The sequence below is a fragment of the Anomaloglossus baeobatrachus genome, chromosome 5 (genome assembly GCF_048569485.1).
Source record: "Anomaloglossus baeobatrachus isolate aAnoBae1 chromosome 5, aAnoBae1.hap1, whole genome shotgun sequence".
Classification (NCBI taxonomy): domain Eukaryota; kingdom Metazoa; phylum Chordata; class Amphibia; order Anura; family Aromobatidae; genus Anomaloglossus; species Anomaloglossus baeobatrachus.
Window position 1 is genome coordinate 41,849,624 of NC_134357.1, and position 24,563 is coordinate 41,874,186.

A 24,563-nucleotide genomic window follows, 5' to 3' on the forward strand; every position below is an offset into this window, starting at 1 on the left:
TGTAACTCAGGATCAGTACAGGTAAGTAATGTAATGTATGTACACAGTGACTGCACCAACAGAATAGTGAGTGCAGCTCTGGAGTATAATACAGGAGTAACTCAGGATCAGTAATGTAATGTATGTACACAGTGACTGCACCAGCAGAATAGTGAGTGCAGCTCTGGAGTATAATACAGGATGTAACTTAGGATCAGTACAGGATAAGTAATGTAATGTATGTACACAGTGACTGCACCAGCAGAATAGTGAGTACAGCTCTGGAGTATAATACAGGAGTAACTCAGGATCAGTAATGTAATGTATGTACACAGTGACTGCACCAGCAGAATAGTGAGTGCAGCTCTGGAGTATAATGCAGGATGTAACTCCGGATCAGTACATGATAAGTAATGTCCGCATGGCACCCTTTAAATAACATAAAATATTTTAGAGTAGGACTGCCCCATAGAGATTTGCCGTGACGTGGCGGGGTAGCTCAAAAGATTGCAATTTTTTGCCAAAAATCTCCATTTATTAATAAGTACAGTTTAGAAATTGTGCTGGCTTCCTTTTCTAACAGGATAAGTAATGTAATGTATGTACACAGTGACTCTACCAGTAGAATAGTGAGTGCAGCTCTGGAGTATAATACAGGAGGTAACTCAGAATCAGTACAGGATAAGTAATGTAATGTATGTACATAGTGACTGCACCAATAGAATAATGAGTGCAGCTCTGGAGTATAATACAGGATGTAACTTAGGATCAGTACAGGTAAGTAATGTAATGTATGTACATAGTAACTGCACCAATAGAATAGTGAGTGCAGCTCTGGAGTATAATACAGGATGTAACTCAGGATTAGTACAGGAAAAGTAATGTAATGTATGTACACAGTGACTGCACCAGCAGAATAGTGAGTGCATATCTCTAGTATAATACAGGATTAGTAGTGGGTGGACTCGCAGATAATCTGGGACCGGTGGACCTAATCAGATTTTAAAAAAATCTGGTTCCGTCCCATAATTGATCCCAGTTTTCTGGCTGGATGACGATCTCCATATAAGTCTATGGAGACAAGAATCTGGCAATTAAAATGGTGGTAGAAGGGATAGGGGGATAGAAGCAAGTGCTTCATACTTACCAAGACTCCAGCGCGGCTGTGAATGCCGCTGTGAGCTTCAGGCAGAGACTGAGTGATCCGCACGTTCAGCGGTGACTTCACTCAAGTTAGTTGCAGTCACAACTGGAGGTTTCAACAGTCCCCCACCTGTGAACGTAAATCACCTAAGTGATGTCACCGTTGATCACGCTGCTCACTCAGTCTCTACCAGAAGCTCACAGAGGGCAGTCATGTTTTATGACACTCACTGTGAATTAAGATGTAGCAGAGCTGGAATCATCGTGGGACCTTGTGTGGATTAAGTCGGGTCTCCAGGAGTGTTTTGGGGGTTAATAAAGTGGTAAAAGAGGTGCTATTTTGTCTTTTATTTCAATTAAAGGATATTTTTGGTGTTTGTGTTTTGTTTTTTTCTAATTTACAGATTAGAATTAAGAGGGGGGTCTCATAGACGCCGCCCATTACAAATCTAGGGTTTACTGGCATCTGTGAGCTGCGATTAACCCTTTATTCCCCTGATTGCTACCATACCAGGACAATCAGGAAAAGCTGGATCAAGTGCCGAAATTGTGACATCTAATGGATGTGGCAATCTTGGGCTGCTGCAGGCTGCTATTTTTAGGCTGGGGAGGGCTCGATAACCATGGGTCTACCCAGCCATAGAATACCATCCCCCAGTTATCAGACTATATCATGGCAGGGTATCAAAATTGGGGGGATAGCATGCCGTTTTTTTAAATTATTTAAATAAGTTTTAAAAATCTGCATGCAGTTCCCCCTATGTGGATACACAGCCAAGATAATTGCATGGCTGGGGGCTGCAGCCTGTAGCTGTATCCTTTATCTTTGCAGGTATCATTATATGGGGGGGAGCCCACAGACATGCGGTAACTCAGAGTGGGGGCGCATCTGACTGCAAGCAATCACAGGCGCTGGTGGGCAGGGAAAGCAGTGCATATGCATGAGGCTATTAAGCGGCCCCGGAAGTGAATGCGGAGCCTCGGTAACTATGAAGCGCTTGCTTCATTCTTATTTTCTTTATTTTTCTTTATTTCCTGAGTTGCCAGGTCTGGATCAATGCCCAGAATTCCCTTGAGAGTTCTGGGCCCTGGCACGGAACTGTGGTATGTTTGAAACCGCACTGACCCGGACTTTCACAGTCTGGGTCCGCCCATATATATACAGGATGTAACTTAGAATCAGTACAGAAAAAGAAATGTAATGTATGTAACCAGTAACTGCACCAGCAGAATAGTGAGTGCAGCATTGGAGTATAATACAGGAGATAACTGAGAATCAGTATGTCGCGGGCGGAGGGGTGGGGAACGCCGCTCGTCTGGGATCGCTGGCGCTCGGGTCTGGTGCTTCTGCTCCTCGGTGGCTCGAGCACGGGGCCGGACCCGGGGCTCGAGCAGCGCTTCCTCGCCCACGAGTGAAAAGGGGAGGTTTTTGGTGGATGTTTGGGGATGTCGGTCGTGACGCCACCCACGGGTTGTGGTGAAGGCGGGCACCACCGCTGCTGGTGATGGGGGATCCCAGGAGCGATGGTGGAGAGCAGCTAAGGTGTTGACCCCTCCGTGGGTAGGGACTGTTGGTCCCGGGGCCCCGGTTGGGGAGTAGGGAGGAGGTATAGGTGCAGGTGCCGAGTCGGGGAGGCAGCGTGGGCGCGGGTGCAACGTTGCGGTGCAGCGCGGTGCCGGATGGCACTGTTGTACTCACTCAGACACAGAAGGGCAGAGTCCCTGGTAAACCAAACAGCTGGATGGACGGGGCCCACAGCCGGCCGCGATGTTCTCACTCTCCCCGGACGGGTTGATGAAGGCTGTCATTTTCCTGCACCTGTGTAAGTGTATTTGACTCCTATGGCTTCCCACGGGTAGTCCACTCCCCGGCGTGTACGTGTCGGGAGAGCCCGTTTGCCCGCAAGCGCTGGCCCTTGGTTCTCTGGCCCTTGGCGGTGGCACTTATCCGGACGGGTTGGGCTGTTGCCTTCTGACGGGACTTAGGTGGGAATGAACCCCTGAGGTCCAGACCGCAATCAGATAATTTGACCTTTTCGGCGGCTCCTAGCCTGGTTGGGGTCTGAGTGCCCTGCCTTGGTGTTTGGCTTCAATCTGCTCCCCGGTTCGGTACCGGCGGGCCACCGCCCGACCCCGGTCCTACCGTTCCGCTGACCTACACCAACTCCTGCAGACGGCCACCACCGTCTGCCGACCTTGCTGAACGTGCCTGGGCTCCAACCCAGGCACCAACAGTTTTTACTCCTCTCACTTCCACTGCCACAAACTCTCTCCTGTCTTTTCCTGCCTCCAGGCCTGTGAACTCTTCGGTGGGTGGGGTCAACCGCCTGGCTCCGCCCCACCTGGTGTGGACACCAAGCCTGGAGGGAGGCAACAGGGGAGGGTGTGTGTGTGTGTTAGTGTACTGTGACCCCTGGGGGTCCAGGGCATCACACTCCCCCTTGGTTAAATGCAGACCGTCCGCGGGCTGCCCGTCCATCACCGGTTTTATTTTCTGAAAAATATAAATAACAGGGAAAACCAAACAAACGGTATGCATATTTTCAAATCTTCCCTGACGGGAGGCATGTTACTTCAAACGTTGCTAACAGTAATAATAAAACATTTTTAATAACAACGGACGGGTCCCAGTTCTTCCGTTTTCCCTCCCAAACAACCTAAACCTTGATGCTGCCCCTAAGAAGCGGGCAGCACCCCTTTTCCCCAGTCCGGAAAACAGGAACCTGGTTCAGGTCGCCCAAGCGGGAACGGGTACGGTTTCTCGCACCCGGTTGTCATTCAGGGGGCCCCACGTCCAAGGGGACCCCTGACCCCGGATGATGGTCACCGGTCCTGGTGGTGATCGGACCCCAGCCTGCTCTGCTGCGGGTCCTTCCTCCAACCTGCCTCTCCGGAGGCGGTTAACGGAACTCCAGCCCGGAATTATTTACAAGCCCACCAGTTTGTGGGTGGCCTGCAAGTTCTCGGCCATGTTCATGATTTCTCATGTGGGCAGGCCTTTTAGGGGTTAAGAAAACATAACTTAGGGTCCCAACGGGGGACAACAGTTCTGCTGCAACGGGGATTCGCTGCCTTTACTTGAGGTCGCCTTTCTCATACTCCTCCAGCTCCACATCCGGATGGTACGGTGTGGGAGGGGACTGGGGCCGCCTAGGGACACTGTGGCTTTTTCTCTCCTTCACATCAAGGGCGATCCGGCCCCTTTCCCTGCAGTGTCGGTTGTACGTCACCAGGTCACCCAGTTGCAGGTCACGGCCAGGGTGGCCCGTTGGGAGATGGGAGTTCACATCTCGGCGAGCCACAAAGATTTCGACCTCCAGGCCCGGCTCGTAAATGAACCCATATCCTCGTTGGGGATCGAACCGCCTGACCTGGCCCTCGTAGATCGGGCCCCGCACCCGGTAGGTGGCGTTCCGGAGATTGTCTTTTTCCCGGATTGTGCTGGCCAGCACTTCAGATCTCTGCTGCTCCCAGGCAGCAATCTCGCGGCCCAGCTGGCTCGGCTGCCGATCCCAAAAGGGGGCACCTGCGTACCCCTGCTGCGCGCAGGTCGGGTCCCACCGGATCTCCCCCGTACCGGCTATGACCGATACCCTCGCTGGGAAGTCCTGCGGTGACGCGGCTTGGGATGCTGCCTTACAGCAGCGACCCGGCGCTGCCTCAGCCGAGGCGTGGGGTTCAGGGATGACAGGCCTCACCTGCTGGGCCCTCCTGCTGGCGGCTTCCATTACTTCCATGGCCGGGTGGACTGCCAGGGCCGGGACTCCCTTGTGCGCGGTCACTTCCAGGACCGGCGGCTTTACCTCACGGACGGACACCTCCTGAGGAACCTTCCACGGTAACGGGATTGGTGCGGGTTGTTCATAGGGTCGTCCGCGGGCAGCGCCTACAGGCTTGTCCTCTGGGGCGGGCGAGTTAGACTCCACTGCCGGTGTTGGGGGCAGCGGACCGATTGGCGGGGCAGCGACAACCGATACGGGTAGCTGGGGAGGCAGCAGGATGAACGGGGCACAGACCGGGCCCCTCAGCCGCAGCGACCGGTCCCTCCGGGACACAGGGGCATGGGTTGCTTAACCGCTCCTCCAGCACTGCCTTGCGTTTCCGCACGGCCGCCGCCACCTCCTCCATTTCGGCCACCCATCGCTCCATCAGGAACCGGACTTGGGCCTGCAGGCGGCAGGACATCTGCGCTGTCCGGGCCTCCACCCACGCCACTGTTCCTGGCGCTGGCTCCGGGATCTCAGGCTTGCCTCACGGGACGGACATCTTGCGCATGAGCTTCCAGGAACCGGATGGATGGCAGAGTCCTGGCGTCCCTGCCCTTTATCCCTTCGGTTACATGAGGCAGGCCTTCACCCGCTCCCCCTTGGTTCTCTCTCGCACCTCCTTCTTCTGGGGGCGGGGCTTCACCTTCGCGCCTTCCCTGCTCGGGGAAGACAACTCGAGTGGTAACTTTCGTGCTCAAGATGGCAGATTTTCAAATTTTTCGTCCGGACAACGCCGGCGGGGACTGCAAGGCGCACTTCTACTGGTAAGTAGACGGGTAGGATCCTGTTCGTGACGCCAAGTTGTCGCGGGCGGAGGGGTGGGGAACGCCGCTCGTCTGGGATCGATGGCGCTCGGGTCCGGTGCTTCTGCTACTCGGTGGCTCGAGCACGGGGCCGGACCCAGGGCTCGAGCAGCGCCTCCTCACCCACGAGTGGAAAGGGGAGGTTTTTGGTGGATGTTTGGGGATGTCGGTCGTGACGCCACCCACGGGTTGTGGTGATGGTGGGTACCACCGCTGCTGGTGAAGGGGGATCCCGGGAGCGATGGTGGAGAGCAGCTAAGGTGTTGACCCCTCCGTGGGTAGGGGCTGTTGGTCCCGGGGGCCCCAGTTGGGGAGTAGGGAGGAGGTATAGGTGCAGGTACCGAGGCGGGGAGACAGCATGGGCGCGGGTGCAACGTTGCGGTGCAGCGCGGTGCTGGATGGCACTGTTGTACTCACTCAGACACAGAAGGACAGAGTCTCTGGTAAACCAAATGGCTGGATGGATGGGGCCCACAGCCAGCCGCGATGTTCTCACTCTCCCCGGACGGGTTCATGGCGGCTGTCGTTTTCCTGCACCTGTGTAAGTGTATTTGACTCCTATGGCTTCCCACGGGTAGTCCACTTCCCGGCGTGTACGTGTCGGGAGAGCCCGTTTGCCCGCAGGCGCTGGCCCTTGGATCTCTGGCCCTTGGCGGTGGCACTTATCCGGGTAAGTGCCACCGCCAACCCGTCTGGACGGGTTGGGCTGTTGCCTTCTGACGGGACTTAGGTGGGAATGAACCCCTGAGGTCCAGACCGCAATCAGATAATTTGACCTTTTCGGCGGCTCCTAGCCTGGTTGGGGTCTGAGTACCCTGCCTTGGTGCTTGGCTTCAATCTGCTCCCCAGTTCGGTACCGGCGGGCCACCGCCCGACCCCGGTAACTACAGTTCCGCTGACCTACACCAACTCCTGCAGACGGCCACCACCGTCTGCCGACCTTGCTGATCGTGCCTGGGCTCCAACCCAGACACCAGCAGTTTTTACTCCTCTCACTTTCACTGTCTACCACAATCTACTGTCTTTTCCTGCCTCCAGGCCTGTGAACTCCTCGGTGGGTGGGGTCAACCGCCTGGCTCCGCCCTACCTGGTGTGCACATCAAGCCTGGAGGGAGACAACAAGGGTTTGATTGACTTGTGTCACCTACCCAAGGGAGGGTGTGTGTGTGTGTGTGTGTGTGTGTTAGTGTACTGTGACCCCTGGGGGTCCAGGGCGTCACAAGTACAGGATAAGAAATGTAATGTATGTACACAGTGACTGTACCAGCAGAATAGTGATTGCAGCTCTGGAGTATAATACAGGATGTAACTCAGAATCTGTACAGGATAAGTAATGTAATGTATGTACACAGTAACTGCACCAGCAGAATAGGGAGTGCAGCTCTGGAGTATAATACAGGATGTAACTCAGGATCAGTACAGGATAAGTGATGTAATGTATGTACAGAGTGACTGCACCAGCAGAATAGTGAGTGCAGCTCTGGAGTATAATACAGGATGTAACTCAGGATCAGTACAGGATAAGTAATGTAATGTATGTACAGAGTGACTGCACCAGCAGAATAGTGATTGCAGCTCTGGAGTATAATACAGGATGTAACTCAGGATCAGTACAGGATAAGTGATGTAATGTATGTACACAGTGACTGCAGCTTTGTAGTATAATACAGGAGGTAACTTAGGATTGGTACAGGATAAGTAATGTATGTACATAGTGGCTGCACCAGCAGAATAGTGAGTGCAGCTCTGGAGCATAATACATGATATGATTCAGGATCAATAGGGGAAAAAGTAATGTAAGTTATGTACACCGAGATTGCACCAGCAGAATAGCGAGTACCGCTCTGGAGTATAATAAAACATGTCATTCAGATCCATGTGCCATATACTAAGATATCAGAATTATAGATAACACAAGGTTGGTGGAGGGCTTGTTACGGATTTTGCATTGGGGCTACAGAAGGGTATTCAGTTACCCCTAGTTTGCCAACAATATATTCTTCAAAAATCCCTTTAATTAATATTGTCCCACAAATGACCCCAGAAAGCAGTGTGGAATCTGGGAAGATCTGACAGTGTGTATAAGATACAGAGTTTTCCGCACAGTTATCTCTCCACATCTCAGCCGCATTGAGAGGTAATGAGTGTAAATGGAATAACCCGGAATACAAGGTAACAATAGCTAACTGCAGACATCATCTAGAACAACTTAAGAAATGTCTCACACTGAATTATATGTTGGGCGCCGGGCGCAGAAAATAGTCGAAATTGTTTCTGTCCCCTACATTTGGAGCAAAATATAATGTTTTCTGCAGGTTCCAATGTTCTCTGTTCATTCACCATTGTGTCGCTAAAAGCATCTCATAGGGGCATGAAAAAGAAATCTAACCTTTGGAAAGATGGCACCTATCGGCTTCCACTGTTCACCACTGAAAAGATAAGGGACTATTATTTCATAATGTCCGCGATGCTCCTCTTCTGTCTGTTTCCTAGACAATCCCAAATTACAGTCCACATTCTCTCCTAGACAAAGCAAAGAAGAAAAGAGACTCGTCTTAGAACCAAGCAACCTGCAAACACAGACATTACTGTCCCGATGACTGCGCAGCCACCGCATGATTAATATGTTCTAGGAAATCTCTTAATAAATCAAATCAATTAAACGTTTCCAGCAAATTTTGCTTTGCGAAGCAGGAAAAAAAAAATCATTGTTCTTTACTCTGAGCAAAAAAAGAAGCAAAGGGTAAGAAAGCATTTAATATGGAGAACATAGAAACAAGAGCAGATGTGGAGGGTCCTCCTGAGTCAACCGGTACATACAAGGGTGTAGAAGGAGCATCGGACCATGGCCCTGGTGGTATATACGAATCCAGCTCTATAAATGGCAAGAGGTATTTTGGGGGCTTAGTTACAGATTTTGTATTAGGGAGTTTGAACTTCATAATAAAATAGTTAGTAAGATTTAAAGAAGTTTTTCCATAACTAAAAATGATCTTCCTACCCATTTATAGGGATCAAGCCTTAAACGGGCTTTACACACAATGACATTGCCAACGAGATGTCGCTGGGGTCATGGAATTTGTGACGCACATCCGGCCTCGTTAGCGGCGTCGTTGCGTGTGACCCGTTAACGATCAAAATTACTCACCTAATCGTTGATTGTTGACACGCTGTTCTAATCCCGATTATCGTTGCTGTTGCAGGACGCAGGTTGTTGGTCGTTCCTGCGGCAGCACACATCGCTACATGTGACACCGCAGGAATGAGGAACATCACCATACCTACGGCCGCCCGCAATGAGGAAGGAAGGAGGTGGGCGGGATGTTCGGCCTGCTCATCTCCCCCCCCCTCCACTTCTGTTGGGCGGCCCCTTAGTGACGCCGCTGTGACGCCAAATGAATTTCCCCCTTAGAAAGGAGGCAGTTCGCCGGCCACAGCGACGTCGCTAGGGAGGTAAGTCTGTGTGATGGGTGTTAGCAACCGACGGGGGCAGGTGCTTTCACCAGCGACATCGCTAGCGATATCGCAGCATGTAAAGTGCCCTTTAGTGATTCTGATGAGTAGGCTCTCCAAAGAGGTTCCGGAATACCATGGAAGTCAAGCATGCTCACCTCCACTTCATTCATCACATAACTGGCTGGGTGTGTGGTTTTGTGTTGTGCCAGAGTAGAGTCTTGTACTCTCAGACACTTGGAGAGGATTCGTCGGGGTAGCTGACTTCATTCACACACCAGTTAGTATTAACTGTTGACCTGACGTTTAAGGGCTTGACCACTAGTCCCGTCCTTTGGCTCCTATTGTCTGGGGCCGTTTTATTCAAGGGATGGTACCTAGCCTAAATGTTGTCCCCGCTCTGTGTCTTGGTCAACACTCAGGGATTGTCTGTAGCCTAAATGTTGTCCTCGCTCTGTGTCTTGGTCAACACTCAGGGATGGTCTCTAGACTAAATATTGTCCTCGCTTTGTGTCTTGGTCAACACTCAGGGATGGTCTCTAGCCTAAATGTTGTCCTCGCTCTGTGTCTTGGTCAACACTCAGGGATGGTCTCTAGCCTGAATGTTGTCCTCGCTCTGTGTCTTGGTCAACATTCAGGGATGGTCTCTAGCCTAAATGTTGTCCTCGCTCTGTGTCTTGGTCAACACTCAGGGATGGTCTCTAGCCTAAATGTGGTCCTCGTTCTGTGTCTTGGTCAACACTCAGGGATGGTCTATAGCCTAAATGTTGTCCTTGCTCTGTGTCTTGGTCAACACTCAGGGATCACGCTATCTTGTCTCGTCTCTTTTCTTCTTTTATTGCCAAAAGTCACCTAATGTAGGCGACCTTCACGACCTACAGACTATCTGTCCGTAACTATCACTTACTAGATCTTCACTAACTCTATGTTGTCCTCGCTCTGTGTCTTGGTCAACACTCAGGGATGGTCTCTAGCCTAAATGTTGCCCTCGCTCTTTGTCTTGCTCAAAACTTAGGGATGGTCTCTAGCCTAAATGTTGTCCTCGCTCTGTGTCTTGGTCAACACTCAGGGATGGTCTCTAGCCTAAATGTTGTCCTCGCTTTGTGTCTTGGTCAACACTCAGGGATGGTCTCTAGCCTGAATGTTGTCCTCGCTCTGTGTCTTGGTCAACATTCAGGGATGGTCTCTAGCCTAAATGTTGTCCTCGCTCTGTGTCTTGGTCAACACTCAGGGATGGTCTCTAGCCTAAATGTGGTCCTCGCTCTGTGTCTTGGTCAACACTCAGGGATGGTCTATAGCCTAAATGTTGTCCTTGCTCTGTGTCTTGGTCAACACTCAGGGATCACGCTATCTTGTCTCGTCTCTTTTCTTCTTTTATTGCCAAAAGTCACCTAATGTAGGCGACCTTCACGACCTACAGACTATCTGTCCGTAACTATCACTTACTAGATCTTCACTAACTCTATGTTGTCCTCTCTCTTTGTCTTGGTCAAAACTTAGGGATGGTCTCTAGCCTAAATGTTGTCCTCGCTCTGTGTCTTGGTCAACACTCAGGGATGGTTTCTAGCCTAAATGTTGTCCTCGCTCTGTGTCTTGGTCAACACTCAGGGATGGTCTCTAGCCTAAATGTTGTCCTCGCTCTGTGTCTTGGTCGACACTCAGGGATGGTCTCTAGCCTAAATGTTGTCCTCGCTCTGTGTCTTGGTCAACACTTAGGGATGGTCTCTAGCCTAAATGTGGTCCTCGCTCTGTGTCTTGGTCAACACTTAGGGATGGTCTCTAGCCTAAATGTGGTCCTCGCTCTGTGTGTTGGTCAACACTTAGGGATGGTCTCTAGCCTAAATGTTGTCCTCGCTCTGTGTCTTGATCATCACTCAGGGATAGTCTCTAGCCTAAATATTGTCCTCGCTCTGTGTCTTGGTCAACACTCAGGGATGGTCTATAGCCTAAATATTGTCCTCGCTCTGTGTCTTGGTCAACACTCAGGGATCACGCTATCTCGTCTCCAGTCTCTTTTCTTCTTTTATTGCCACAAGTCACCTGATGTAGGCAACCTTCCCGACCTACAGACTATCTGTCCGTAACTGTCATTCACTAGATCTTCACTAAGGGGTACTTTGCACGTTGCAACATCGCTAGCATCGGCATTATGAAAATAACCGACGCTACACAGATCACCGATTTTCGACGCTTTTGCGATAGTTTATCGGCGCATCTAGGCTTTACACCTTGCGACGTCGTTACCGGCGCCGGATGTGCATCACTTTCGATTTGACCCCGACAATATCGCAGTAGCGATGTCGCAGCGTGCAAAGTACCCCTAACTCTTATAGAAGGAACCGTCCTTTACCCTATCATCTAACCCCTCCCACTGTGGGCCAGTCCGAACACTTAACTACTTCTGACCTTGCTCACTGTCTGTTCCTGGGCAGAACTCAACTCCGTAACATTGCACAACATCATACATGAATACATTACACATCACATCACATTACCATCTTGACACAGGAAATATCAGAGTTCACATAACACAAAATTTATAAAGACGCAGGAGACAGTTCACATTATACTACATGACAATACAATATTTGATTGAAAAGGAAAAGAGTTCCAGCGCCAGGAATGAGAAAATTAAAAATCCATTTTATTGTGCCAATGTATATTAAAATTCCAGCAGGAACAGCATATCGTCGGATGGCAGCAGAACAACGCGTTTCGACGCCTCAGGTCTTAATCATGTTCTTAATATTTGATTGGTGTCTTCAAGGGAAGGAACGTGACAGCACCCTGGCCACTTCCTTACAAGTGTGGGAGGAAACCGGAGAAATTGGAGGAAAACCATGAAAATACGGGGAGAACCTACAAACTCAACAGATATTTTGCTTGATGGGATTTGAAGCCAGGACCCCAGCGCTGCAAGACTGCAGTGCTAACCACTGAGCCACTGTGCTGTATACTGGCTCAGTGGTTAGCACTTGTCAATTCAGCTTATCATATTTATCAAATGTACCTGGAAAAAGGAAGACCTCCTTGATTCCTGGAAGAGTAGGCAAAAATTCTATATGTTGGTGAAGCATTTTTTGTGCTTGGCACCCCGACACTCTAACTCCAGATGTGGAATCCCAAATTCACATTTAGCAGCCGTGCAGTGGCGTAACTAGGGTTTGATGGGCCCCGGTGCAAAGTTCAGACCTGGGCCCCACTCCTTCTCCACGTACACTGACACTTGGGGTATGGGATGATGACACTGACACTCGGGCTACGGGATAATGATGCTGACACTTGGCACACTATCCTTAGCACCCAGGTTTCCCATGATCTAATATCCCTCTATCAGCACCCTGCTTTTCTATGTTCTGATATCCATCTTGTCCTTGGCACCCAGCTTCCCCATGCTCTGCTATACATCTTTCCTTCAGCGCCCAGCTTTCCCATATCAGAGCATGGGAAAGCTGGGTGCTGAGAGATGTATATCAGAGCATGGGAAAGCTGGGTGCTGAGAGATGTATATCAGAGCATGGGAAAGCCAGGTGCTGAGGGAAAGAGTCTTTTTCTCTCAGCACAAAACGTTCCAATCTCCTGCTTGTATCTTTGTCCCCCCTCGTATATAGTTTTCACTTCATATATTGGAATGCACCTCCATAGTCCTCCATGTATTATACTGCACCACATAGTCCTCCATGTTTTATAATGCACCCACATAGTCCTCCATGTATAAAGTAGCCCTCATAGCCCTCCAATTATTATAATGAATTTCTCATAGTTCTTCATGTATTATAACTCACCCCATAGTACTCCATATATTATAATTCACCACATAGCCCTTAATGTTTTATAATGCACCCCCATAGTCCATATATAAGGTAGGCTCCATAGTCCTCCATATATTATAATGTAGCCCCCATAGTCCTATATGTATTATAACACAACCCCATAAAACTTAATATTGTATTATGCAGCCTCATACCCCTCCATATATAATGCACCCCTACATTCCATGTATAAGGTGTCCTTCATTTTGTATTATGCAGCCCCATACTCCTCCATGTATAATGCACCCCTAGTCCATGTATAAGGTGTACTTCATATTGTATAATGCATCCCCATAGACCTCCATGTATAATGCAGCCCCCTAGACCTCTATGCATGATGCAGCCCCCTAGACCTCCATGTATAAGGCCGCATGGCACATGAAATACAGAATGTAGAGTAGGACCCCCCTATTGAGATTTGCCGTGACGTTGGCAGGGGTGGCTCAAAAAATTGATCAATTATTTGCTAAAAATCTCATTTTTTTTATTATAGTACAGTTGGAATAAATTTGTGAATTTTCACTTTTTATATGATGCATGCCAATTTCAGATCGTGCTGGTTCCCCTTTTTTCTCTGTTTTGACCGTAGTTATGCTACAAATCTGGTGTCTGACCAACACCATACCATGCACGCCTGATTTTGGTTTGCAATATATTCCTCCTGTTGGTAGCTGTTCAGACTCAGTTACCTCACCCCTTTCCACAGGCAATGCTAATTAAGCACCATTCTTGGATCTGGTCCGCCTTTATCAATGGTTGCTGGTTGACACTGGGAGGATCAGTTCTGATATAGTCCTGGTATGTGTAGGGCTTGCTCCACATGCTGGGACCTGGGCTGGTCTCTATCCACAAGTGCCTTTTTTGCAACATGGAAGCGGCTATATACAGGTTGCAGGTATGTGTGCTCCATTATGGTTCTGCTTTTAACTTTATCTAGGAGGCCGCATGGCACATGAAATACAGAATGTAGAGTAGGACCCCCCTATTGAGATTTGCCGTGACGTTGGCAGGGGTGGCTCAAAAAATTGATCAATTATTTGCTAAAAATCTCATTTTTTTTATTATAGTACAGTTGGAATAAATTTGTGAATTTTCACTTTTTATATGATGCATGCCAATTTCAGATCGTGCTGGTTCCCCTTTTTTCTCTGTTTTGACCGTAGTTATGCTACAAATCTGGTGTCTGACCAACACCATACCATGCACGCCTGATTTTGGTTTGCAATATATTCCTCCTGTTGGTAGCTGTTCAGACTCAGTTACCTCACCCCTTTCCACAGGCAATGCTAATTAAGCACCATTCTTGGATCTGGTCCGCCTTTATCAATGGTTGCTGGTTGACACTGGGAGGATCAGTTCTGATATAGTCCTGGTATGTGTAGGGCTTGCTCCACATGCTGGGACCTGGGCTGGTCTCTATCCACAAGTGCCTTTTTTGCAACATGGAAGCGGCTATATACAGGTTGCAGGTATGTGTGCTCCATTATGGTTCTGCTTTTAACTTTATCTAGGAGGCCGCATGGCACATGAAATACAGAATGTAGAGTAGGACCCCCCTATTGAGATTTGCCGTGACGTTGGCAGGGGTGGCTCAAAAAATTGATCAATTATTTGCTAAAAATCTCATTTTTTTTATTATAGTACAGTTGGAATAAATTTGTGAATTTTCACTTTTTATATGATGCATGCCAATTTCAGATCGTGCTGGTTCCCCTTTTTTCTCCATGTATAATGCAGTCCTCTAGACCTCCATGTATAATACACTCCTATAGTCCATGTATAAGGTTTATTATGCAGCCCCATAGACCACCATATATAATGCAGCCCCCCAGGCCTCCATGTATAATAATGCAGCCAGCCTCCCCAAGCCTCCATGTATAATAATGCAGCCAGCCTCCCCAGGCCTCCATGTATAATAATGCAGCCAGCCTCCCCAGGCCTCCATGTATAATAATGCAGCCAGCCTCCCAAGGCCTCCATATATAATAATGCAGCCAGCCTCCCCAGGCCTCCATGTATAATAATGCAGCCAGCCTCCCAAGGCCTCCATGTATAATAATGCAGCCAGCCTCCCAAGACCTCCATGTATAATAATGCAGCCAGCCTCCCAAGGCCTCCATGTATAATTATGCAGCCAGCCTCCCTAGGCCTCCATGTATAATAATGCAGCCAGCCTCCCCAGGTTTCCATGTATAATAATGCAACCAGCCTCCCCAGGCCTCCATGTATAATAATACAGTAATACAGCTAGCCTCCCCAGGCCTCCATGGATAACAATGCAGCCAGCTTCCCCAGGCCTCCATAGATAACAATGCAGCCAGGCTCCCTAGGCCTCCATGGAAAACAATGCAGTCAGCCTCCCCAGGCCTCCATGTATAATATGGATAACAATGCAGCCAGCCTCCCCAGGCCTCCATGTATAATAATGCAGCCAGCCTCCCCAGGCCTCCATGTATAATAATGCAGCCAGCCTCCCCAGGCCTCCATGTATAATAATGCAGCCAGCCTCCCCAGGCCTCCATGTATAATAATGCAGCCAGCCTCCCCAGGCCTCCATGTATAATGCAGCCCCCTAGGCCTCTGGCCACCGTGTACTCACTAATTTATATAAAAAAACAACAACAAGTACTCACCTCTCTCCTCCTTCTACCGCTGCTCTGTCTTCACCTCTCCTCATTCCAGCGCTGCTGTCCTCACCCCTCTCCTACGTTCCCCCGCTGCTCTGGTCAGCGTCCTCTCGTCCTCTCTTCCTGCGCTCTGTGCTTTCAGCACAGCAGTTGCACAGGTGTGACGTCACCGTGCAGGCACAGGTGAGAATGATGATGCATAGAGTGGCGCCAGCTGCTCCATATTCATTATTGCTGTGTGCGATGATGGGGGAAGGGGGCCCTGTGCCGCCGCTGACACCGGGCAGGGTCATATAGCTGCCACGTGGTTTGTGACAGAACAGCACAGCTCCTCTCTCACTGAAATGAGCTGGCTGCTGATCTGCCAGGCGGCTGCGGGCCCCTAACCTGCCGGGCCCGGTCGCAATGGCGACCCTTACGACTGCGGTAGTTACGCCCCTGCAGCCGTGTAAGATTTGTGGTGGGTTATGGCTCATGATACGTCTGATAACATTACATGTACAGAAGACTGTAACGCCCAACATCCGGAGGCGCATTGTATTTCAGGAATCTGTATGTAGGACGCCATGTCTCATCAGTTATATCTCCTCTAGCGCTGACGATAACGGATTAATATGGTGAATTCTGTGCACTTGGCCAGTTAGCCGATGTAAGCAGCATTTATCGAGCCAGCTCCAGTACATATGGTACAAATTTTTTTACAAGAATTTACTGCTACCTCATGCTGGCAGATTTATTGAATGCAAAAGTAAAGCAAAAAAATATGGAGTTTGATACGGCATTTCATTTATCAGGCCAGAACTGTAGGAAACAAAATTGGATTGAACATCCAAAAATTATACATTGATCGATTGCCGCTAGGGACAAATGTACAAAACTGAACATGAGGTTCTGTTACGATGTGTCTGCAGGTTTCTTGTTTGGTCATGGGAGGACTCAAAGTGAGCAGCATGACACAGCAGGAACGCCAGGGTAGAGTCACGCCAGGGGAGAAACCCCGGCAAGCGTGGAAGACACAAGGTACACCAGGAAACAATGCAACCTTGGGCCCTCACTCTAGGGAGAGGGGAGCAGGGTCACTTCCTAGCAGTCATTTGAAGATGAACCCTGAATCCCTAACATCCCTAGATGGGTCCTTCCCCCATGCGCCGTCACGGTCCTAGGCCATAGCTGACCCTGAATTTACCCTGAGTAGTGAAGGCCAGAGAGACGCTAATCTCGCCACTCCAATAAGACAACACGAGGTAGGTAAAACAGGTGGGGAAAGACACAACAACAAGCACTCCAAGGTTTCTTCAGTAAGGAACTTCGCAGCTGCAATAGAACTAACACCACAGCTATGCTGCACCGAGCTTCTTCAACATAGTCAGCTTAAGGCCCGTTTCACACGTCAGTGAAAAACAGTGACGTTTTTCACTCGCGTGTAAAACACGCACATGTCCCTGCGTGTGCCGGGATTCACGGCACACGTGGGTTGTCTAAGTGCAATCCGGGCTCCGTTCTCCGTGGCCCGTGATTGCACTTAGTAATCAACTCACCTGCGCCCGCTCCCGCTCTCCATGGTGCTGATCGCTCCCGCTGTGCAGCATCCGGCCGGCGGTGACCCCTGCAGCAGCTGCTTCCGGGTCGGCTGTGTCGTGCATCATTAAGATGCGCGACAGTAATCAGCCGGCTTAGAAGCAGCAGGCAGAACGGGCTGCAGAGGACATCGCTGGACGCCGGGTGAGTTAAAATGTTTTTTATTTTAAAAGCATGTTTTTTTCTGGCACATGTTTCACGGACCACACCACTGGAACATCAGTGATGCCAGAAAAAAATGGACATGTCTCCATGCGGCAATCACGCACTCGCGGGTACGCCGCACGGAGACACGTGCAGTGACAAATCCCTGACGTGTGAGCAGACCCATTCATTATAATGGGTCTGCGTATGTCCGTGATTCTGGTACGTTTAAAAAAAAGCACAAATGTACCAGAATCACTGACGTGTGAAAGGGGCCTAAGCTATAGCCGGCATAGGAAGGAGTAAGGAGAGGATATTTATAGTACAAGGGAGTGGCTGCAGCTGAGATTACAACTACCTGTTAGATCACTGTAGGATGAAAAGGAACTTTAACCCCTTCAGTGCTGGGTAGAATTAAATATGCTCCAACACAGGGCAAATGGCGAGTGGGCACAAAAGCGGATCTGCGATCCACAATGCGCTGTGTCCCAGATCCCCCCCCAAGAGCACATCAGGTCGTGACACACTCATGACAGGTTCTTAGTTTAATATTCTGAGTGTATGAAGCCCAGAACCACACCACGGTGAACCTCTCAGAGGGTCATTAGCCTAAAAGTTGCAGTGCCTACCATCGTAAGTGCTCCAGCTGGGCAAGTGACCTGGTTATTTATAAAAATAAAAAAATGCACAAAAAAACAATAATTGAGTTCAATAAAATCAGCAACTAAATAATCTAAATCGTAATACTCAATGCTATTATTACAATACTCAAGCAGAAGTGAACGCTAACCTGGTTTGGCTGCCACAGAGGAACAACAGGAAACAGGACTCAGGTTGTTAGAATCTTTTTGCTCTAATTGGCAACAGTGACTATAACCTTTATTTTAGGTTTATAGTTACATTTTTTATTCAGAATGCTGCCCCAGCCCTTTATCTACATACCTTGGTGAAGACTGGCCACCATGTGTCACGAGTGTGGTACGGTTTGATGTGATTTCGGGGCAAACTAGGATCAGAAGGTCACAGCACATTGTGGATTGCACACTTTAGTGCTCACTCGCCATTTACCCTGAGTTGGGGAATAATTAATTCCATCCTGCACTGAAGGAGTTAAGGTGCATTTCTATCCTGCAGTGATCTAACAGGTAGTGTAACCTCAGCTGCAGCCACTCCCTTCTGCTATAAATATCCACTCCTCACTCCTGCCTATGCCGTCTACAGCTGATTCGTATGCTGACCATGTGGAGGAGCTCGTTGTTGCATTGGAGTGGGGTCGTTTCTATTGCAGCTGTGAAGTTCCTTACTGAAGAAACCTAGGAGAGCTTGTTGTTGTGTCTTTCCACACCTATTTGTCTTGCCTACCTTGTGTTGTCTTAGTGCAGTGGCGAAACTAGCGTCTCGCTGGCCTTCACTATTCAAGGTGAGTTTTAGGTTTAGTGAGGGCCTAGGCAGATGATTGGCGCACGGGGAAAGAAACTGTCTAGGGATGTTACGACATTCAGTTATCAGCCTCAGGTGAGTGCTAGGAGGTGACCCTGCTCCCCTCTTCCCTCCGATGTTTCAATGTCCTGGTGCACCCTGTGTGTTGCATCATTCGCTAGAGGTCCTCCCCTCCCCCAATGTGACACTACCCTGATGTTCCCACTGTGTATTGGCTGGAGTCCTCCCATGACCAGGCAAGAAACCAGCATTCACATCGTGACACCATGTCCTTCCACCTATGTAGGATACCCAGTACACTGGGCAGAGGATCGATGCAACCTTTTAAATATGTTTTCTTTCAGCTTTATCTGTCCCAAGATGCTGAGCTTTGAAAATAAGAATAAAAAAATAAACCTGATTTTTTTTGATACTCTGTTGGGAAATGTTTATACTACATGTGTCCATATGTGGACACCCATTGGCTGAGATGTGAATTGCATCCCTTTGAGGGTTTTGTAAGGTTAGTTTCACACTTGCGTTGTGCGGCATCCTTTGCATTGCGTTGTGTGACGTATGTAACGGATGCGTTGCATATAGTGGCACAACTGATGAGACGAATCCTGCAAAAAAACACAATCTATTGTAACTTTTTTTCAGCAATTTACTCAACTGAGCATGCTCAGTTGTGTAAAGACGGATCCGTCACAGGAATCCGTCAAATGACGGATTCCGACGGATTCCGCCACCATAGGCTACCATTATAAAAACGACGGACGCTGACGGAATCCTGCACATTGCAATTTTTTGACGCTCTGGGAAGCGCAGAAAAACGCTACATGCTGCGTTCTTTCCGCCCGGCGGATGCAACGCAGCGTCGGCCAGCGGATACAACGCAAGGCCATCCGTCGCAATGCATCGTCAATACAAGTCTATGGGAAATAGCGCACATCCGTTAACGGATTGCGTTGTTTCCCAAAGCGGAGGATTGCGACGGCTGGCAAACGACACAAGTGTGAAAGTAGCCTTAGCAGGATGTTATCACATCTTAAATCTATATTGTGAGAAATTGAAGTCCTTGGGGAATTTCACCGATAGGTAAGGGCGGATACATCTTTATGGATGCATAGTGTTTTGGGTGATATTATATCTATCATCATTACTCATATCTCAGCTGTAATCCCTTTAATTAGACTTTGATCTTTGACGTTTCCCCCTTGCTCGCTCTCGCTGTCAGGTTGCATTAGCACACAGTGTGGTATCTGTTAGAATCCAAGGACTCCTTTACCGCGTTTGTCGGAGTTTCCTTCGTGAAAGGTCAAAGCGGCCGCCGAGTTGTACGCAAAATTTTTCAGCAAAATCTTAATAATTTTGAACATCGGTAGCGAGAACGCTGCTCCGAGCCCCGTGACATTTCATTGCGCGAGTTGATGAATGTTTTCAACTAGCGCACCGTCTGAAATATTCCTCAGTATTCCTCTTCATCTTGTGCCTTGGATTTCTAAGTAGAGATGTATATTGTGCTTTATCGGAGACAGCTTTACTGACGGGGGAATTTATGCCGATGTTACATTTCCTACGCGGTGTGTTCAATGCTACACAAAATCCGCCGTATATTATTATACATATCTTAGAGGGGAATTGTTAAGGGATTATTGCTAACATTTCTTGTAAGTCTCGTAAATCCAATATGTATTGTAGAAGATGGGAAGGAATATATATTTCTTAGATGATAAATGGGTTTTCTTACTCTTTAATGTGAATAACTAATCCTTTTTAATTAGCGGGGTCAGACGCAATGTATCCTTCGGATCAGTCGAAGGGGTCATGGCGGTCCATTGAGTATGGTGACCCACACATACAATTAAAGAGTAACCATCATTTTAATATTTTTTTTTCTTCAATAAATCATTTGAAAGTATCTTTCCATTTTCAGTTTTTGGAGAGTTTGCTGTAACTTTAAAGGGAACCTGTCACCACTTTTTTGGCCTATAAGCTGCGGCCACCACCACCGGGCTCTTATATACAGCATTATAACATGCTGTATATAAGAGCCCAGGCCGGGGGTATAACATAAAAAAACACTTTATAATACTTACCTAGCGGCCGTGCTGTGGGCCTTATGGGCGTCTCCGTTGTCCGGTGCCGGCACCGCCTCTTTTGGCCATCTTTGTGCTCCTTCTTCTCTAGCCGCGGTGCATGACTGGTCCGACGTCATACACACTCGCCGGCATTCAGATCCTGAGCAGGCCTCCTCTTTCGGCCATCTTGGTCTTCCTCCTTCTGAAGCCTGTGTGTATGACGCATCCTACCTCATACACACAGGTCCTGAGCAGGCGCACTTTGATCTGCCCTGAGCAAGGCAGATCAAAGTATTGTAGTGCGCATGCGCAGGACCGGTGAGTGTGTATGATGTAGACGCTTTATGCACCAAAGCTTCAGAAAGAGGACGAAGATGGCTGAAAGAGGAGGCGCTGACACCAAACAATGGAGACGCTCATATAGCCCACAGCACGACCCTTAGGTAAGTATTATAAAGTGTTTATGTTATACCCCAGGCTGGGCTCTTATATACGGCATGTTAGAATGCTGTATACAAGAGCCCAGTGGTGGCCGCAGCTTATAGGCCAAAAAAGCGGTGACAGGTTCCCTTTAAAAATGCAAAAATATGTATTTTTCGTTGCTGGTGTATTACGGCATGTATTCTGGGGTGTGGCAGTCTGGCGCTATTTGGGTATTACTGGAATTTGCTAATTATGTAAATATAGAAAAAAAATAATAAGGTAAAGACACATGCACAGTGTTCTCTCCTTTATTAATAACTTATTTCTCAATGATGCCACTGTCTACAGTGCACCCCGGCCAGCCGGAATAATGGAAAATATGTGTGAACATTGATGTAGATGGTGACTGGGATCCGTACAAGGTTTCCATTACAACAGTGTAAGGGAGGCTAAGCACTGGGGGCACAATTATTAGGCAGGTAGTATTTTAACTATATCATCATTTTTATACATATCATCAATTTTATACATATTTTCGAGGTGTATAAACTTGCATGCTTATTGGCTGAAGCAGATCAGGTGATGTGTATTTGCGTAATGAGGGACGGTGCGGCCTAAGAATACAACGACCTCCTTCAAGGTGTGCAGAATTATTAGGTAGGTTGTTTTCCTCAAGGAAAATGGGCCAAAAAAGATTTAAACTTTCACAAAAAAAACCTTGGGTGTATGGCAAACTCAACTTTAGTGGTCAATGTCAGGCAGCTGCTGTCAAGGCTCATAAAATAATGGGATGCATTAAAGGAAGCATAGTTGCTAATGAAGAGAACATAGTTTTGGCTCTCTATATAAGTCACAAGTGCGACCACACTAAGGGGCCCTTTGCACACTAAGACATCGCAAGCCGATGCTGCGATGCCGTGCGCGATAGTCCCCGCCCCCGTCGCAGCTGCGATATCATGGTGATAGATGGCGTAGTGAACATTATCGCTATGGCAGCTTCACATGCACTCACCTGCCCTGGGACTTTGCTCTGGCCGGCGACCCGCCTCCTTATTAAGGGGGCGGGTCGTGCGGCGTCATAGCGACGTCACACGGCAGGCGGCTAATAGAAGCGGAGGGGCGGAGATGAGCGGGACGTAAACATCCCGCCCACCTCCTTCCTTCCGCATTGCGGCCGGGACGCAGGTAAGGAGATGTTCCTCGCTCCTGCGACTTCACACACAGTGATGTGTGCTGCCGCAGGAACGAGGAACAACATCGTACCTGTCGCTGCAGCGAAATTATGAAAATGACCGACACTACACCGATGATACGATTACGACGCTTTTGCGCTCGTTCATTGTATCAAAAATGCTTTACACACTACGATATCGCCTGCAACGCCGGATGTGCGTCACTTTCAATTTGACCCCACCGATATCGCACCTGCGATGTCGTAGTGTGCAAAATGCCCCTTAGATACTGGGTACAATTTTGGTCTCTGGTGTTTAAGAAGGACATAGTTGAACTGGAGCGGGTGCAGAGAAAAACAACCAAGGTTATTAAGGGAAAATAAATAAATGTAGTAAAAACAATAATATATGACCCCTAGAAGACAGAAAGACAGTAGAGATAAGCAAATCGATTCAATACAAATTAAATTTTTGTTGAATTCATTTTAATATTCTTAAATGATCATAATGCGCATCACCTTGCATATCTACCACCATTTTACACATGGCAGAGGACTGAATCCGTCAGAGAACCATCACATGAACTTGGGTACTGCCAGGCAAACTTCACCATAATGCCTTGCAGCTATAACGTCACATGGTATAATACAGCCAATCGGGAACAACTATCATAGGCTGTATAAAAGCTGAGGCAGGGAATGCAGCAGCCATATATTGGTGAATCCAGATAGTGGGAAGATATCACAGCTCACAACTTAGCCATAAATATAAGGAGAGAAAGCCAAAAATACTGAAGAAACTGTACAGATAGTGTAGCAAAGATTAATGTGTGACGGTAAACAGAATGGTGTCATACACTTCTTTTCGGGACAATTGTTTAGTATATCCAAAGTGAGGAGAATCGATTAACTGTGAATCAAATTTACTGGGTGAATTGGGCAAAGTCAGCAAATTCGAAAAGATGAATAGACAAAGAGATAGAAGGACTCAAATTAGCAAAGCAAAAAGTAAATCTGGACTTCTGTGCACTTTCCCGCCATTCCTAGGACGGCTTCTCAAGTTTACTGGTGACACTTTATTTCATTAGTTCGCAAGTAATTAATGGATGCTCTGCAACGAGGAGATACAACATCTGGCAGCCTTAAAACTTTTTCCTTTTAACGTTGATTATGCAGCATTAATGCTGGGCCCCCAAACATCTGCGACTAGTGGCATTGTAGCTTCATCTGGCCATGACCGATCATCCTCTCCCCTAACACAAGGACGCTCGTCCTGAATATTTAGCTACGATACTGTCAGTGTGAGATTCTTCAATTCTCAGTGTATCAGGAACGAATGTTTGTTATCAATCAAAACAATGTAATGCATAATTGCCCAAGTGGTGGCGCTATAGGGATACAGATCAAAAGCTTCCTAAATTGCTCTACGAATTCTAGCCGACCATCAGGTTGTCATCATTCGGAAACACTGGTAGTGATGTATGACTGCAAAATACCTGACAGGATCCTGCAAAATTATATTTTTAAAAAATGGACAAGTAAGTTTTGTTTGCAGAACTTTTTACCAATGGATTGCTGCTGGATCCGTCCTAAAGGGCGCCTAAAGCGGGCTTTACACGCTTCGACATCGCTAATGCGAACTCGTTGGGGTCACGGAATTCGTGACGCACATCCGGCCGCATTAGCGATGCCGTTGCGTGTAACACCGATAAGCGATTTTGCATCGTTGCAAAAACGTGCAAAATCGCTAATCGGCGACACGGGGGTCCATTCTCAAATCTCGTTACTGCAGCAGTAACGAGGTTGTTCCTCATTCCTGCAGCAGTACACATCGCTGCGTGTGACGCCGCAGGAACGAGGAAGCTCCCCTTACCTGCCTCCCGGCCGCTATGATGAAGGAAGGAGGTGGGCGGGATGTTACGTCCCGCTCAGCTCCGCCCCTCCACTGCTATTGGGCGGCGGTTCAGTGACGTCGCTGTGACGCCGCACGGACCGCCCCCTTAGAAAGGAGGCGGTTCGCCCGTCACAGCGACGTCGCCGGACAGGTATGTATGTGTGACGGGTCTGGGCGATGTTGTGCGGCACGGGCAGCGATTTGCCCGTGTCGCGCAACAGATGGGGGCGGCTACCCACACTAGCGATATCGGGACCGATATTGCAGTG

At 48.4% G+C, this 24,563-nt stretch overlaps 1 protein-coding gene across 2 annotated transcripts in view; it reads right to left on the bottom strand.

The window, feature by feature from the left end:
* Positions 1 to 24,563, bottom strand: part of ADAM12 (ADAM metallopeptidase domain 12) — a 779,249-nt gene that overhangs the window by 686,834 nt on the left and 67,852 nt on the right. For both annotated transcript variants that reach the window (XM_075348446.1, XM_075348445.1), the window contains exon 2: positions 8,082 to 8,215. In XM_075348446.1, coding sequence (XP_075204561.1) covers positions 8,082 to 8,215 — 134 coding nt within the window. The remainder of the gene's footprint in view (positions 1 to 8,081; positions 8,216 to 24,563) is intronic.